This window comes from Liolophura sinensis, chromosome 1 (assembly GCF_032854445.1).
Source record: "Liolophura sinensis isolate JHLJ2023 chromosome 1, CUHK_Ljap_v2, whole genome shotgun sequence".
In the NCBI taxonomy this organism is placed as follows: domain Eukaryota; kingdom Metazoa; phylum Mollusca; class Polyplacophora; order Chitonida; family Chitonidae; genus Liolophura; species Liolophura sinensis.
In genome coordinates this window covers 53,778,400-53,797,290 of record NC_088295.1, presented here as the reverse complement: position 1 = coordinate 53,797,290, position 18,891 = coordinate 53,778,400, and the positions used below count along the sequence as shown (strand labels likewise).

General features: G+C 38.7%; 1 protein-coding gene across 3 annotated transcripts; it reads right to left on the bottom strand.

The window, feature by feature from the left end:
- Positions 1–1,778: 1,778 nt before the first annotated feature.
- Positions 1,779–18,824, bottom strand: LOC135481044 (protein F37C4.5-like). Of its 3 annotated transcripts, XM_064760985.1 has the most exons (10): positions 18,555–18,824; positions 17,472–17,709; positions 16,808–17,019; positions 15,746–15,881; positions 14,187–14,335; positions 10,181–10,337; positions 6,091–6,330; positions 5,125–5,358; positions 3,967–4,185; positions 1,779–2,591 (listed from the first exon to the last, which is right to left on the bottom strand). In XM_064760985.1, exons 1-9 carry the CDS (start codon positions 18,782–18,784, stop codon positions 3,994–3,996), a joined length of 1,788 nt encoding a protein of 595 aa, XP_064617055.1. In that variant the 5' UTR covers positions 18,785–18,824; the 3' UTR covers positions 1,779–2,591; positions 3,967–3,993. The 3 variants fall into 3 exon arrangements, with proteins under 3 accessions (XP_064617055.1, XP_064617047.1, XP_064617062.1); XM_064760977.1 differs by lacking the exon at positions 1,779–2,591 and having other exon boundaries at positions 3,138–4,185; XM_064760992.1 differs by lacking the exons at positions 1,779–2,591; positions 10,181–10,337 and adding an exon at positions 9,987–10,134 and having other exon boundaries at positions 3,138–4,185.
- Positions 18,825–18,891: the final 67 nt, after the last annotated feature.

The window sequence follows — 18,891 nt, the reverse complement described above, 5'->3', positions numbered from 1 at the left end:
AAAGCTGACACACACAACTTGCCCATAGACCTGACTAAGAAAGGCTTTTCCCACAAAGCTGACACACACAACTTGCCCATAGGCCTGACTAAGAAAGACTCTTCCCACAAAGCTGACAAGCACAACTTGCCTATAGACCTGACTATGAAACACTTTTCCCTCAAAGCTGACACACACAACTTGCCCATAGGTCTGACTAAGAAAGACTCTTCCCACAAAGCTGGCAAACACAACTTGCCCATAGACCTGACTATGAAACACTTTTCCCTCAAAGCTGACACACACAACTTACCCATAAACCTGACTAAGAAAGACTTTTCACACGAAGCTTAAACACACAACTTGCCCATAGACCTGACTAAGAAAGACTCTTCCCACAAAGCTGACACACACCACTTGCCCATAGACCTGACTAAGAAAGACTTTGCCCACCAAGCTGACACACACCACTTGCGCACAGACCTGACTAAGAAAGACTTTTCCCACAAAGCTTACACACACAACTTACCCACAGGCCTGACTAAGAAAGACTTTTCCCCACAAAGCCTACAGGCACAACTTACCCATAGACCTGACAAGGCTGCGACTCAGGATGCAACTTCCTTCTTGATTTTCAGAATGTTGTTTTCCAGAAATGTCATCCATTCTCAATAAATACTTTTCGTAGCCATAATATAATATGGTTTTGGTTTCGGCCTTCCTATATAAAAACCCAATGAACTACCATCACATAATATAACTTTATTATCCCAGTAGCAATTTATATTTTACAAACATCTGCTTTATGAAAATAACAGTTAATCATAATGGATTAAGTGGGTATTTTAAACGTACAATATTTCAAGACATTTTTTTTCACAAAACATTCAGTATATAAAACCTGTGAAGTTTCAGTATATAAAACCTGTGAAGTTTCAAGGAATTTAAATATTGTCATAGAAGGAATATAAAAATGTAGTAAAATGTGAGCAATAAAAATAGCTGCATTTTAGTATTATTCATGTTACACTGATAAAAATTCAAGACAAAAAATACCTTAAAATCTATTTCCTTAAAGTGAAAAATAAACATTTCACAAAGTATCAACTGCAATAAGAAAATCTATGTGTATATGAAATACATAACTGACAATATAACTTGTAACTTGTAGTAAGCAAATCAACTAATACTAGCATATAATCTTTTGACATTCAATCATCAGCCAAAAAATCATCTCGGGCCACTTGTACAAAGTGATCGTAGGCTAAGCTGAGTGTAACTATCATGATGACACATTAAAAACTTAAGTTTCCATACTAGTTAAAAAACTTAGGGCTTACGACTGCTGTGTGCAAACAGCCCCTAACCACAGTAACTACTGCTGTTAGACATACTGGAATCTGTAAAATTGACAAATACAGCAGACATACTGGAAGCTGTAAATCAACAAATACAGCAGACACACTGGAAGCTGTAAATCGACAAATACAGCAGACATACTGCAAGCTGTAAAATTGACAAATACAGCAGACATACTGCAAGCTGTAAAACTGACAAATACAGAAGACATACTGCAAGCTTTAAAACTGACAAATAAAGCAGGCATACTGCAAGTTTTAAAACTGACAAATACAGCCAACATAATGCAAGCTGTAAAACTGACAAATACAGAAGACATTCTGCAAGCTGTAAAACTGACAAATACAGCAGGCATACTGCAAGCTTTAAAACTGACAAATACAGCAGACATACTGCAAGCTGTTAAACCGACAAATACAGCAAACATACTGCAAGCTGTAAAACTGACAAATACAGCAGACATACTGCAAACTGTACATCGACAAATACAGCAGACATACTGCAAGCTGTAAAACTGACAAATACAGCAGACATACTGCAAGCTGTAAAACTGACAAATACAGAAGACATACTGGAAGCTTTAAAACTGACAAATAAAGCAGGCATACTGCAAGTTTTAAAACTGACAAATACAGCCGACATAATGCAAGCTGTAAAACTGACAAATACAGAAGACATACTGCAAGCTGTAAAACTGACAAATACAGCAGGCATACTGCAAGCTTTAAAACTGACAAATACAGCAGACATACTGCAAGCTGTTAAACTGACAAATACAGCAGACATACTGTAAGCTGTAAAACTGACAAATACAGCAGACATACTGCAAGCTGTAAAACTGACAAATAGAGCAAACCTACTGCAAGCTGTAAAACTGACAAATACAGCAAACATACTGCAAGCTGTAAAACTGACAAATACAGCATCAGAAAAACATGTACTTGAAATGTCTATATGAAAATATATGTATTTCACAGCCATTATAAAAGGGTGTACAGGGTCACCTTTCTCAGTGTAGTCATACATAAGGCAGCTTTGAAGTACATGTATTCATTTTCTCCTGTGTTGATTGGATATAGTATTTTAAGTCTTATGTGTACATGATTATTTCACCTGTAAGAAATAATCATACCTGGGGTAAAGAACCTGCAGAATTGAATGTCTGATTCCCACCACAGCCAAGGTTATTGCAGAAAACTGATTCCACTCTGGTGAGTAGATACAGGAATGAGCAACTTTTTCTTTTATAGCCTCTACAACACAACCACAACCAAGACAAAGTTTTTGCTAAATTTGAGAAAAAAAAAAAAAACAAAAAAAAGCAAAAACACTTTTTTCACAACCCTAAAACTAAATGGATTCAGAAGATGTTTAGGACATTAACTCTGCCAGCAAAAGTACAATCGCACTGAAAACTAAACATCACATTTCAAAATCTGACACTGAAACAAAAGACATCACATATTGATTTGATTGGTGAAGTATCACTTGACTGTTTTCGGCTAAAAACACCAAAATCTGAGCTCTGAAAGTTGACATCCTTTTTTGATTTTATTTAACTTTTTCGAGTGGCCCCTGGAAGACACCCCACCCCACCCCCCCCACCCCACACACACCTCTGGCAAATTACTACTGAACATTTATATATGTGACCTACACATATGTACATCCGTGGAAGAAAGAGCTCTTCAATAAATGGACACCGGTTACACATGGTCACCATCAATTCAAAAAATTCCCTGTCCAAAGCTGGGTTTGAACCCTCACCTTTTAGTGATTTAAACCACTTAGCCACACATTTCATATGGGCAAACTTGACAACTTAAGACGTCTTTATCACCCAAACATAAAGGAATCAATGCACAACATATTTTCTAATTGGCTTTCATAATTTAAAGGTCAACTTAACACTCTACATTGCATTTTTTTTGGTTCAGACATTTTTTGGGATGATTTTTGATGTAACAAATAGGACATCATACAATTGTGAAATATAAGCTAGTTAGAAAGCTCAAGTTCTCCAGAGACATGCACTATGTCACCAAAATTCTATGATTATCATACATGTCTAGTAAATAGTAAATTCTATGATTATCATACATGTCTAGTAAATAATAAATTCTATGATTATCATACATGTCTAGTAAATAGTAAATTCTGTGCTAAACAATGGCTAGAACATTTATCAAATGCAAATTTGTTGATATAACATTGTGAGCGCCCCCACCCCCCAACAACTGAGTATTCCTGTAACAAGAGTATTTTTTTTTTTTATTGATTCCCTCTGCAAAGCATAAATTTACTGGCACCCACCTTAAAAAATTATTTTACAGACAAATTTTGAACTAAGAATGCTTTTAAAACCTGTAAATTGTAAACAGATGTAAGTATATGCAAGTCTTGAAAAAATAACTGTACTTTTATGTATCAAAAGGGTTATACCTTCGAGAAGTAATTCCTTGCACAACTTCAATCTCAACTGTCCAATCTATATGTTAATGAACACATCATCTATGAATTTTGAGGTCTGCCTCCGGCAATATCAAAAATTGTTAAAAATAGGCCCAGATGTTCAATTTAATTGATCTATAGAAATCTTATGTTTTATGAAAGCCAAATTTTTAATACCTAGCTTTCCTTTCAGCATGTCAGAGTTCAGACAGTGCTAATATCAATCGCTTCTCCAGCGGGGTATTCGATGGTATATTTCAGAGTGATCTCTTTTTTGTCGCTCTCCTTGACAGTGATTTGCCACTCCACATGGCTATCCTTTGTCAACTTTATTGTGTCGGTGTTCTCTGTCTTCTCTGGATGCTTCTGGCTCAGGGGAGGTTCAAGGATGTTCACCTGTTCACAAATAAAACACTCCATTTACCAAGTACCAGGTTTTTTTTTATTGTTTAGGGGTTTGGGGGTTGGTGGGGGGTGGGGGTGGGGGTGGGGGTAGTGGTTGAGCAGTTGAAATAGGAGTTGTGATTCCACAATGAAAATGTTCACAATATGTTTAAAAGAAAAGAAAAAAGTGGCTTTTTGCCATCTGACAATAAACGCTTGAAGTTAAACTTTAAATATCTATTCGTAGATCACTGGATAAAGCTTTTTCCAGTGCTGCATAGACAAATTGGAATGAATGAATGATTATACATATGTAGCTTAAACACCACATAGGCAACATTTGAGCCATTTAATAACTGGATCTTGTTTGAATAGAACAACTCCATGATACTGACTGAACCGGAGACTGGTTCTGTAGTGAAGCAGAGAGTGCATTTACTGAATACATAATCAATCTGAATCACTGTGAGCAGTACACTCATGACTGTGAGCAGTACAATCATGACTGTGAGTGGTACAATCATGACTGTGAGCAGTACAATCATGACTGTGAGCGGTACAATCATGACTGTGAACGGTACAATCATCACTGTGAGCGGTACAATCATCACTGTGAGCGGTACAATCATCACTGTGTCATATTCTACCACTGAGCAATGATCATCATGATGAAACTGATGAAACTGATGAAACTGGTGACAACTGCTGTAAGTGTGAGCACTGAAAAAAGGCAAATGTACCCAGTCCTCACAATCTCCTATACATGTATGAACGATGAGAAGCTGATGAATGCAGGACAGAAACAGCAATATTTTCATTGAATTTGAACCATCCCATCATGCAGATTGATGCCAGATGTATCTTTGTGATTCACATGTTTCCTTCACCTTTAAGACAAGTTAACTGTGAGAGAAACACACTACGAGAATGAATTTCGACTATCGGTCTCACCTTGATCTTATCGTCATTGCTAACAGGAACATGGTCAACGACCTTGATCTGCATGGGGTTTGTGTGAGTATTCTTCACTTCTATGTCCTGTTTGTATGTCACCGTCTTCACCTTGGTCAACAGGCCCGATTTTTCCTCGTATTTATGGAGGGGCTTGTACTTGATGCGGACAGCTGGATCCACACCTAGGGACACCAGGAACTCTTCAGCTGGACTCACCGCATCCAGGAAACTCTGTAACAGGCATTGTTATTTATAACGGGTTAAGGTGCAATGCTGAGAATAAGCTCAACAAAATATTATTAAAAAAAAAAACTTTTCTCGGTGTAACGGTTTCAAAAACAGTATCGCTTGTTGTGAGGGAACTCTTATAAATTAAACCATACCATGAAGTTTGACTTAAAATAACTTGTGTATTGATTAAATGAAAGGACTAAAAATGTAAAATAAATACCATAAATACTGACAGGTAAACTGAACTATTTGTAGCAACCACAAAACATATATATTTAAACACGATATTCCATTTCCTCCGAAATGATAAATTTATCAGTAATACTAGGCGAGGTTATACACAGGAAGCCATATACCCAGCCGTTTGTCTGAAGATGGAAGGAGGTGTGACAGAACTGTGGTTGGATGTATAATTGGATATATTCCTGGTTAAAAAACCTACAACCTTTTCAGCCCCCCAAGTATTTTTTCAGTGGAATTTATGCATACAATTAATATGAAAATGACGTGAAACATGATTTGTTTGTGTCATTTAAAGATGCAGGGCTTTGTAAAACTCTGCAAATTATTTCCCTACATCCCCCAGTTTTCTCAGAATGTTTAACATATTGGTTACAGAGATGGTTGGAGATTTTAGGGTACTTCAAATCTATTCTAGTATATACATGTACACGTGCTAATGGACTGATTCGACAGAAATTTGTTTCAGTTTGTACCGTACATAAGCCATACCTTAGCTACAAAATTATTGTCCAAGAAGATATTGGTTGGTCCTGGCAGAAATGCATACTGTGATTTGTTGGTCACACGAGCCTTTAAGAAGGCATGAGGTGCCAGCAAGGGGATAGTTTCATACTCAAATTCGGGGCTCAGATCAACGATGCCAACTGCCACTTTGTGCCCCACATTGTCACATGGAATGGTGGCACTACGAGTTATCTCAAACGTTGTGCTTGTCAAACCTTCCTGAGCCTGAAAATAAAAAGCAGCACGATTAGAATTTCACTTTTATTTATTAATTTGATTGCCATGTTCAAGAATATTTCACTTAATGGGCAGTTGAAACAGGAGAGCCTGGGCAGGTACTTGACTAAACTGCTGCCTTAAAATCATAACCAAACCTGCAAATGTACACACTGGTATTCATTATGTGCACTCACATTGGAGTACACATGTGACTTGGAAATTGTAAACCAGTAAAAGTGTGTGAGTGAGTGAGTGAGTGAGTGAGTGAGTGAGTGCTTGGGGTTAATGTCGTACTTAACAATTTTTCAGTCATATGACGATGAAGGAATCCTTAGAATGTATGTCATGTGCCTTCTTGTTGCAGGATGGATTTCCACCGCTCTTTTATCTAGTGCTGCTTCACTGAGACTACCTACCGAAGGCAAGTAAGCCGCTCCCCTGTGCCATTATACTGATACGGGTCAACCAGTAGTTGGACTATCCCCTTCATGCTGAACGCAAAGCTCTTTTAAAGTCTTAGGTGTGACTCCACCCAGGATTGACCCTGGATCTACCGCTCCCGAAGCAGACGCTCTACCAACTGTGCCAGCCAGGCCGGTGTAAAAGTGTGTGTATGTGTGCTTATGTTTAACGTCGTACTTAAAGGATTAGTGTACAGATTTCTTACTTACTTACTTATTTCTTACCTGTATATATTGTTAAATTGAGTGTAAAAAAATATTACAAAAGGGTACAATAACCTGAGTAACATGGCACTTAAAATCACTACATAATGAGGCTTGTTTCATGTGTTTTTTCTGCCAACACAAATCCAACCTTTATGAGCTGTCGGAGCTTCGACATTTTGTTCCATTTCAAAAAAAAAAAAAGAGTGAAAATATCAAATTTCTCTACAAAATGGTTTGCTGTTCTGCACCCAGATGTAGAGACAGGGTTGTCAAAAGAAACCTGGAGTTAGTTTTTCCAAGTTTCCAGGCATGGATTTACAGTGTAAGACGGAAGGATTTTGTACCCACCAAAAACGGCCGTGTTCTGCTCTCGCCATTTTACAGCTGAAAGCTACGAGAGGAAAAGAGCTGAATTTCCACAAGGGCACCTGCACACAGTAGTTACAAAATACTATTAACTGTACTGATAACTGACAGATAGTAAATGTTTGTACACTAACACTGACATCCATATCGTACATGTACATGTACTTATATTGTACATGGCTATAAGCCCCTACAGGCATATGCTTTTCGGAATGCCGACAGTAACATGTACCTGTAGTGGTCATCGCATATAGATAAGAATTTAACATCTCTTGGGGAATACAAATGATATTTATTGTGAAGGTGACAGAGGGAATGAATAGTAAATAAATATTGAATCTTAAAGTAAACACACCAAATAGTGTGATAGTGCTGTTGAAAATGTGTGGACAAAGATCAAATTCAAATAACATCAGAAAAACTGGAATCTGAAGTCTGGCCAGAGATGTCAGTGTCATAAATCGAAACTTCAACGTCATCCACTATGGGTTCAAATTAATACAGCAGTACATTTGCTTCTATCTAGCTAGAAATCATCTTTTTCTTCTTTCGGAGGCATTTAGGAATTGGGATGGTATAGACTGACAGAGGCATTACTTATGGCGAGTTCAGTGAGTGACGTCAAAACGAAGTAATTTTCAAGATGATTTCTAGATTGAAAGATGCATTACTTATGGATAACAACTCCTGGATTTATTGTGTTGGTGACGTTTCGATGTGGGTTCTTACATCGTTATCAAACCATATGGTGACGTTTCGATGTGGGTTCTTACATCGTTATCAAACCATATGGTGATGTTTCGATGTGGGTTCTTACATCGTTATCAAACCATATGGTTCTTACATGGATGTTGAACCACATCGAAACGTCACCAACACAATAAATCCAGGAGTTGTTATCCATAAGTAATGCCTCTGTCAATCTAGAAATCATCTTGAAAATTACTTCGTTTTGACGTCACTTGCTGAACCGTACTGGGCGGCTGGCTAGAGACTGGCTAGGTGTGAAACGACCCCGGATTGACCCTGGATCTACTGCCAGGGGCGGACGCTCTGTCAACTAAGCCATAGAGGCTAGTCAACAAGTAAAAGTAAACAAGAAGATCAGATATGTGTTGTAAGACATGTATCGGTGGATTTGACATTCAAGGTTTACACTAAATTTACAAGCACAGTGTCCTTTAAATATCATAATGATGTGTACCTGATTAATGTTTTACGTCTTGCTGAAGAATATTTCACTTATATGAGTGAGTGAGTGCTTGGGGTTTAACTTATATATGACATGTATGACGGCAGCCAGCTTTAATGGTGGAAGGAATTTAACTCAGAGTCCGAGTGAAACCTACAACCATCTGCACATTATAGCTGAATGCGTTATGTACAACACACTGACTAGTCGGATGAATACCACAGCAGGTTAAAGCATCCCATCAACATTCATTCTATTGTCATTTTACAGAAAGCAAGGAGAGACAATCTATGATGCCACTACCTTGCTAGTGTTTTCGTTCATCTGGTTCAACATTCCCAGATATTTGTTTGCGCTTTTTAAATTAATACTCATTTTGGTGATCAAAGCAAGGGTGAAGGGTAAGCAAACCAGATAAAAGTGTGGGTGAATGTATTAAGCAAGCCAGATCAAAGTGAGGGGGGAATATAAGCAAGCCAGATCAAAGTGAGGGTGAATGTATTAAGCAAGTCAGATCAAAGTGAGGGGGAATATAAGCAAGCCAGATCAAAGTGAGGGTGAATGTATTAAGCAAGCCAGATCAAAGTGAGGGGGGAATATAAGCAAGCCAGATCATAGTGACGGTGAATGTATTAAGCAAGCCAGATCAAAGTGAGGGTGAACGTAAGCAAGCCAGATCAAAGTGAGGGCGAACGTAAGCAAGCCAGATCAAAGCAAGGGGAAATGTAAGCAAGCCAGATCAAAGAAAGGGGGTGTAAGCGGGCCAGATCAAAGTGAGGGCGAATGTATTAAGCAAACCTGATTAAAGTGAGGGGGAATAAAAGCAAGCCAGTTCAAAGCAAGGAGGAATGTAAGCAAGCCAGATCAAAGCAAGCAACCTATGGATGAATGCTTCTCAATGGTTGCAGAATAAACACTACCTTTAAAACCCAATTGTGCCTGATTGTTCAGAAATGTAATAGCTAATGCTGGTACTACATCAGTTTATATATTTAAAAATTTAGCGATACTGTGCAGCCAATGAAGGCTAAGTATCACAGCAGCAAAATTAGTTCATATCTAATATACAGTTACACCACTGGTTTTAGAGTTGGTTTTAAGTATAAATCTGGTGTTAAGCGCTACGGCACTTTTGAACAACCAGGCTCAGATGTACAAAAATCTATTAGGTCACATCCATGCCATCAGCCTATTATTTAGTTATTTTCTGGTTTTATGTGAAACACACAATTGTGGCAGACACAACATTCTGCAGATACTGTAGTAGGTTTAATAGTTTGTCAGCTATTTGGTCAGTGTTTAAAATCTTACTCAGAACAATTTTTCAAATTCTAGGATGGCAGTCTATGGCTGAAGGATTCCATTCTTTAAAGGAAAAATTCTCACTTCACAAGGGTTCTGATACGGAAGAGTCATATATTTATATATTCTCAAACCTCTGATACGGCAGCTCTCATTGCAGGCATGGGCATTGCTGATATACCAAAGGCTCCCTCTGGCGCAGAGTCGCTCATAAGCGCACAAGCTTGTGGTTGCACATATGCTGCCTTGAGATATGTCCTCTGAGAAAATAAGGCATGTCCTCTGAAAGAAAGAAAACAAATTAATAACTACATTTTTGTTGAAATACCTGACTAGTAGCTTCTTCAATTGGTGGAGCCCAGTCGTCAAAGCACAGTTCCACTGCACCTCCGTCACCCAAGCCAAAATCCTTCAGTTCACTTTGTGGTTGCGCCCTGTGAGCATAGGCCCGCTTTTTTCTGAACGACCTGAATATGCCACCACTTCTACAATAAAAAAATTACAGTCTGTCATGGCTATCTGATAACGATCTAATGACACAGAGATGGGAGCAAAGATAAAATATACGCTTTCACTTATTTTAACCATGTGTGTACTACAGACAGATACATGTACTTTCTGGATTTACCAACTTCATTATATATTTTTTAAAGTATAACACTTCACGGTACTAATGTAGAATGAACAAAATCCAATTTACTATAAATTTTGGTAAAATCCAAAATTTACCTGTAAAACCGTCGCCACAGCAAATGTTAAACGCTCCACAGTGATAATTATAATTTCTTTATTAACACATGTAATTAACGGAAACAGGATAATGTCGCTGTTTTCTTCAAATGATGCCCAAGAGAATTCATATGTCAACAATGAACTGTCATTCTTCAGATCACGAATGCTGTAGCTGTCATGGGGAAGTCAATGGATTAAAAGCCATTATCTGGATATATATTTATTTGCCTAATTAAAGGTTAACAGATGCTATTAAATCTGTTATAGTTGTGCACAAAAATACAGTTTTAACAGCAGCATAAGAATGTTTTAGTACAAAACTTACATTACTGAAGAGTTCCGTTAGGAACCCGGAAATAAGGCCATTATTTACATTGTCTGACTAAACCATTATAATCTGATTGATGCCTAAAAGAACAGCATACAATTATCCACAATACTCATGAAATTTGCTGTGGTAGCCAAAACATACAATTTTTGTATCCCACAACAGGCACCATAAGAACGTGTATGACAGCCAAATGATAACATTACACACATTTTATTCTGTATAAGAATACAAGTACCAGGTTGACATCGAGGATTTCATTTTGGCTTCTCGTAAGTGGGATAGTCTGGCAGCAACCTGCGGATGGTTGTGGGTTTTCCCCCGGGCTGTGCCCGGTTTCCTCCCACCATGATGCTGGCTGTCGTCGTATAAGTGAAATATTCTTGAGTACGGCGTAAAACGCCAATCAAATAAATAAATAAATTTGCTTCTGACATTTAACATGCATAGTATTGTACACTTGAGGCTGAATACGTAAAAAGAAGAATAAATATACTGTGTTTTTTCCTATTCTGAGATTAGGTATTCCTCTCTCCCTGATAGAGGAAATCAGCATGCATATGGTCAATTCTACATGCCGGCCGTACGTGGGAAGGTCTGGCAGCAACCTGCTGATGGTTGTGGGTTTCCCCCTGGCTCTGCCCGGTTTCCACCCACCATAATGCTGGCCGCTATCATACAAGTGAAACATTCTTGAGTACGGGGTAAAACACCAATCAAATAAATAAACAAATAAATTCCATGTGATGCGTGCTTCATTCACATTGCTTTTTTACTCATTCAGGTATCAAATAAACAGGTAAAGACTTAAAAAGACATTGCCATTCAGTAAGAAATGGCCATCACACAGATTATATCAAAAGAGCCAAAGTTATTGATAGACAAATTAGGATAGAGGTTAATTTGCATAGTGCGACGGTTGCTATACGACACGTCACTTTGGCGTATTCACTGATCCCTGTGATTTGTTGTAAGCCTGAACCTTAAGTTTTGGGGTTGAATATTTGTTGAGTGAATATTGTTTATGCATCAACACAGTCCTTGAGATACAGATATAGTATTACCCCTGTAGAATCAAAATTATCGGTGCGAGAGTGCTGTACAGGTATTGGGAGGGGGGCTCCATGTTTGAAACTGTGCCCTAGTGCCATGCCAAAAGCAACAGAAGACAGCCACGCACCACATATATAGATGTAACTAAGCTGTCTCAATGAATCTGACTTACAATAGTTTTCAATTTGAGTGGTCACCCTGTGTGAATCTGTGCTACAGGTCAGGCTGATTGACAGAACTCTTGCATCATTTCAGTCTGTCACCGTGCCCGTCATACATGTACCCTGTGTGTGAACCTGTGCTATGGGTCATGCTGATTGATGGAACTCTTGCATCATTTCAGTCTGTCACCGTGCCTGTCATACATGTACCCTGTGTGTGAATCTGTGCTATGGGTCGTGCTGATTGACAGAACTCTTGCATCATTTTAGTCTGTCACCCCGTGCCTGTCATACATGTACCCTGTGTGTGAATCTGTGCTACGGGTCGTGCTGATTGACAGAACTCTTGCATCATTTCAGTCTGTCACCGTGCCTGTCATACATGTACCCTGTGTGTGAATCTGTGTTACGGGTCATGCTGATTGATGGAACTCTTGCATCATTTTAGTCTGTCACCCCGTGCCCGCCATACATGTACCCTGTGTGTGGATCTGTGCTACAGGTCAGGCTGATTGACAGAACTCTTGCGTCATTTTAGTCTGTCACCCTGTACCTGTCATACATGTACCCTGTGTGTGAATTTGTGCTACAGGTCAGGCTGATTGACAGAACTCTTGCATCATTTTAGTCTGTCACCCCGTGCCTGTCATACATGTACCCTGTGTGTGAATCTGTGCTACGGGTCGTGCTGATTGACAGAACTCTTGCATCATTTCAGTCTGTCACCGTGCCCGTCATACATGTACCCTGTGTGTGAATCTGTGCTACGGGTCATGCTGATTGACAGAACTCTTGCATCATTTCAGTCTGTCACTGTGTCTGTCATACATGTACCCTGTGTGTGAATCTGTGTTACGGGTCGTGCTGATTGAAAGAACTCTTGCATCATTTCAGTCTGTCACCGTGCCTGTCATACATGTACCCTGTGTGTGAATCTGTGCTATGGGTCGTGCTGATTGACAGAACTCTTGCATCATTTCAGTCTGTCACCGTGTCTGTCATACATGTACCCTGTGTGTGAATCTGTGCTACGGGTCATGCTGATTGACAGAACTCTTGCATCATTTCAGTCTGTCCCCCCGTGCCTGTCATACATGTACCCTGTGTGTACAGAATGTTTGTTTTGCCACAACAGACATGTATGCACCTGAGTGTTTCTCATAGGGCCATCCTTAAAAATTCTTAAGGTAAAAATTAGGTCAGCCAGTAGGGGAAATTTTCTTTGTATACCCGCTAATGATTTTAAAGCTTTAAAGAATGGCCCATTTTTTTGGTGGGTGGGTCAGGTTATAAACCTCAATGAACATATTTTTCATGGTGTCCCGATAACTAGCTACACCTTCCTCATTCCACTTTTATGCATTCAAACCTAGGTAATAATTACATTATTCCCCTTACAGTAAGGGTTACATGTATATTAAATTCAAACCCACTGTACATCCGGAAGTAAAACCAGACAATCATACCTCCCTTTGACAGAAGAACATCAAGACAATGACATAAAATATTATATGACAAATGTAAAGATCTTGGCAAGACAAAAATTAGGTGAACTATTTCTGACAACAAAAGCTGAAAAAGTTAGCGGTTATGTAACAATGGTAATCATAAATCATAAACTAAGAAATAAATCAGGGAGGGAGAAAAGCAAAGCGCAAGAAGCAGTAATATAACATGATTTTTAGTACTTGACATATTCTTGTATATGTATATTATATGTATATTTTGTAATTTTGTCCATCACCACAAATTTTTTTTATGGTTAACAACTTCTGATTTATTTTTACCGACATTACGATGTACATATCAAACACTGTTATCAAGCATGTGAAGATTAACTTCCAAAATTATTTAATTATTCCACGTACAAGTATAGAGAAATGCAGAGAACCCAAGAGTAATGTGTGTACACTTGCCATGTGGACAGACTTTTAATCATAACAGTATGAGTTAATAAGCTGTTACCCAAAGAGAAACATTGTGATGTTACTCTGACAATTTCAATATGCCTTTTAAAGAAGTTAATTTGGGTCTATGAGAGTCAACATGTATGCGTTTACCTTACTACTGGTGCTCTTTTCAGGCTGACCGAGGACCGCCCAAGGGTAGGGATAATGCCCCCAATACTTGGCATGGCAGTTGACAGAAACAGCTTTGCATCTTCCCAGTCCTCACCTGTGGACTGTTTAATCAGCCCATAATACATCACCTGGATAAAGTAAAACAGAAATGGACCATACAACATTGCCTGCAGTGCAAATTGCTCAGAAGCAGTCATGCCTGTAGAAAAAAAAACAGAAATGAACAAAACATTCATTTATATATTTGATTGGTGTTTTACGTCATACTCAAGAATATTTCATTTCTACTAAAATGGTCAGCATTATGGTAGGAGGAAACCGAGCAGGGCTCGGAGGAAACTCACAACCATGCATCTGCAGGTTGCTGTCAGACTTTGTCATGAAATGAACAAAACATCATTAATGGGAGTGCAAAATGTTTACCAACTTTGTTACAACTCCCAAGAGATATCTCACACTCAAAACACTTAGACCTTACGCACCTGCAACAAACAGATGTACTTTTAATACAAATATGTGTAAATCTTGTTTAAGAGTATTTGGAACTTGGAAAACATTAGGCATGAGGATACTTTCTTAAGGTTAAAACCTTAAAAAAAATGGTTTATTTCAACGTACAAAGTTTCTGTGTAGTCTAACAATGGGCCAAGGTTCAGTGAAAATCAATATTATTCTTTATGACAAGACAAAAGTAGTGAATTTTGTTTGAAGTGATTAAAAACCAAAGGAAAAATAGTTGGCTGCTATAAATTTTGAAATTCAACAGGGCTTACCTATATGTCCAGAGTTCTTTATACGTCAACAGAGTTCAGTTAATTTTAATCAAAAATTTGAAGAGAATTCATGTTTAGGGGCCTTTCATAAAATTATTTTGTACTGATCCTTCAAAAATTGGGCACCTTCACTGAAAATCAATTTGATCAGGTCTCCTCCACAATGAGGGAGATTTCATGTTTACATAAATTAATCTGTACTAATCCCAATGGCCTGAAAATTGGACAAACTTCACTGAAAATCTATTTGATCAGGTCTCCTCCACAATGAGGGAGATTTCATGTTTACATAAATTAATCTGTACTAATCCCAATGGCCTGAAAATTGGGCAACTTCACTGAAAATCAATTTGATCAGGTCTCCTCCACAATGACGGAGATTTCATGTTTACATAAATTAATCTGTACTGATCCCAAAGGCCTGAAAATTGGGTAACTTCACTCTCCTCCACAATGACGGAGATTTTATGTTTACATAAATTAATCTGTACTAATCCCAATGCCCTGAAAATTGGGCAAGCTTCGCTGAAAATCAACCTTAATCAGGTCTTGGCCACAATAGGGAAAATGTGTGTGCCAAGTTTGGCAGTGACATCTCATGTACATGTAGTTCTGAAGAAATCCTGTCTAACACACATGGACAATCAGCTGCAAAGCAGATCCCTTCAATGCATTGGCAGTGGGGCGTAAAAAGTGTCAAACTGCTAAGTCACAATACACAGACATGAGCCAGCATCCACATTCTATCCACCACAAGTAGTGTACCTTCAGTTTTTTTTCCTCTGGAAAAACTCGGATGTCATATTTGGGAGTCCAGGATGCCTGAGACACAACATAGGAGACCAGAAGGGTAATCTTCGCTTCATCAGGTTCGCTGCTCTCCAGCATGATGGAGCACTGCCTGTAAAGAACAATCAAGTCAGTGTTACATGAACTTGGGCATTTGTCATGTTCAATGAGGTGCCAGCCCTCCACAAAGGGAAACAAATCTTGCGCCTCATGGAACAACAGTGTCCTCTGCCTACTTTTACAACAACACCAATGGTTTCAATAACATTACAAGTGATCATTAGTAACCTTAGCATATACTGTTATTCAAGTAGGAAGAAGTCATTATTGTTAAGCATTAAAATGTTAACCCAGTGCAAGGGACAACAGCCTAAAGCTTTACTTTTAAAAAGGAAATTTTCAGATGAACCAGTAACATTCAGCAGTGATGAAGTAGTATTTTATTCATCAGTGGTATTTTGTTCATCAGTAGGGTGGGGCCTCCATGGCTCAGTTGGTTAGCGCGCTGGCACAGCAGAATGACCCAGGAGTCTTTCACCAATGCGGTCGCTGTGAGTTCAAGTCCAGCTCATGCTGGCTTCCTCTCCGGCCGTAAGTGGGAAGGTCTGCCAGCAACCTGTGGATGGTCGTGGGTTTCCCCCGGGCTCTGCCCGGTTTCCACCCACCATAATGCTGGCTGCCGTCGTATAAGTGAAATGTTCTTGAGTACGGCATAAAACACCAATCAAATAAATAAATAAATAAATCAGTAGGGCTATAGTATTTTTACAATGTAGAGTACAGGTATAGCCGATCACAGTTTGAACATGTTACAACTTTAGACTGATGCTATATACTGATAGCCTTTGAACGAATTACATGTATGCTTCACATCATCATTTTGACATTATGGCGTTCATCATGCTCACAAACTGCAAAGTAAGAGTTCCAAATCCAATGAATTCAAGAGTACTGATCTGTATTCTGACGATAAGCTAGCCCCACAAGTATGTGACGTATCTCAGACCCAGTAAATAGAAGAAAAACATTTCAAATGACCTGGAAACATTCTTGTTTGCGTCCAATCCAAGTTCCTGCATGTTCATCTGCAGAGCTACCTTTTCCTCCTGTAGTTTTTTCATTTGCTGATCCAGCTGAAGTAGGCTGGTGTCAAGGTGTGTTGCTTGCGAATTGTAAAGTTTGAAAAACTCACTGATCCCTTCCAACTGACCTTTGTCCAACTTAGTCACCGTTGTCTTTGTATCAGATTGCTGAAATAAAAGCATACTGTTATTTATTTGATTGGTGTTTTATTCATTTATTTATCTGATTGGTGTTTTACACTGTACTGAAGAATATTTCACTTATACGACAGCAGCAATCATTGTGGTGGAAGGAAACAGGGCAGAGTCCGGGGGATACCAAAGACCATCCGCTGGCCCAGAAGGTTTAGTTAGGAGTCAAATGCAACTCATTTTTGTTTTTAGTTGAACCGAATCAAGAATTCTGAATTTCTTTTGGCGGTATGTCCCTTTAATCCACGTCTATTATTTAGCATTAACAAACAAGCATAATTTCCCGACAGTTGCAACCTTCAAGAAAAAACTTGTCTTCTTGAACTCAGGCCTCTTGTTAAGGAAACAGAAACATTTCACTACTGATCAACCGACTTATACAGCTGTTCGTCACAGCCAAAAAATAAATTTTGACAAATACAACATACTTGAACAGAGGCACCCATTGTGGTAACACTGGTTGAAAACTGGTCCAGAACCGTCCATTGTTTCTGAAACCTAACTTTAGCAGCTTGCAGTTCCGTGAGCTTCTCATCCAAAGCTTCTAGTTCTTTCTGAAGTGCTTTTCCTTTGCTCTCATACTCTTCTCTCTCAGACTTGCTAGGAGAGTCATACTTGGTCTGGTAGGTCACTTCTAATATTGTAGCTGTACCTTTCCCTTCAACCCTGTGAAGTCAAATACATTGTAGAAAAGGTATAACAGGCAGGTCAGAAACTTTGGTCTTTTTCTTATCTTTTTTTATCTGTTCTTCAAAGTGAAAGAAGCTAGCAATTCATCACACGGGCAGAAAAAAAAAAAAAAACATGTGCAAAAATAATTTCATCTACCCCATTTTCTTCAAGATAGTCAAATGCAACCAAAAGTTTGAATTTCATGGCAGGGCTCTATGGACCATCTATGAATCATTACCATACCTGATTACTCGCCAGGAAAACATTACCTAAATAATGTTCATAAAATATGTGAATATGAAATGCTCAGGCTGGCAGTTCCCTCCATGAATTCCATGACATAGGCCCTCCATGTACTTTTGAATGCAGTGAACTCTCTTACACAAAAATCTAAAAAATAACAAAGTATTTTTGCACACGTAGTTTCAGTTGTCCATAAGATGAACAACCTAGTCTTTACAACTGCCAACTTTGATTTTTGTACTATTCACATTATATGCATTCTACATATTCACCTCTGCATGATGTTTTATTTTGGGACAGTCAGAAAATTAAATTCTCTTTGCTGATGAAGTCTGGACATCTCATGCAGTAAAGTACATGCCCATAAACATCAAAACTATAAAGTACGGTATGAAATATATAGTCAACATTCAAGTACAATTCAATTACATAAGGCATGCCGTAGGCCTACATGCACGTTATAAATACGGTACAAGTTAAGATACATTTCACTTTACTCATACAATCTTATATCTTAGTTTGTTGAGAGTACATGGACTACAACACATGACACTGACTCAGCCGTCTCAATGTAGCTCACACTCATGCATTGTCACCTGATAGAGTCTTCATCCACATAGTTAGACAGGTTCTTCACGATGACTTCATTTTCACCTTTCTTCACGGTCGTTTCTATCACTCGACACACCTCTGCTCTGTCTTGGTAGACGACCACCTTCTCCACCGGACACTCACAAACGTTAAAAGAATTTGATTCTTCTGTTTTTGAAGATAATTCTGTCTCCGCTTTACTGCTGGTTTGTTTTTCTGTACTTGACGCCATCATTCTCACTTCCTCGACCTACGGACGCTAGCGGTACTAACACGCCCCTAGTTTTCAATGCAAACCCTGGTGATTCGGGACTGCTCACTGCACCCCTCTGCTGGAGCAAG

Coding starts and splice junctions, on each gene's coding strand:
- LOC135481044 (XM_064760985.1), bottom strand. CDS start 18,784: ATGATGGCGTCAAGTACAGAAAAACAAACCAGCAGTAAAGCGGAGACA. Junction 17,710..18,554: donor GTGGATGAAGACTCTATCAG/GTGACAATGCAT, acceptor TTGACTTCACAG/GGTTGAAGGGAAAGGTACAG. Junction 5,359..6,090: donor ACAATAATTTTGTAGCTAAG/GTATGGCTTATG, acceptor TGCCTGTTACAG/AGTTTCCTGGATGCGGTGAG.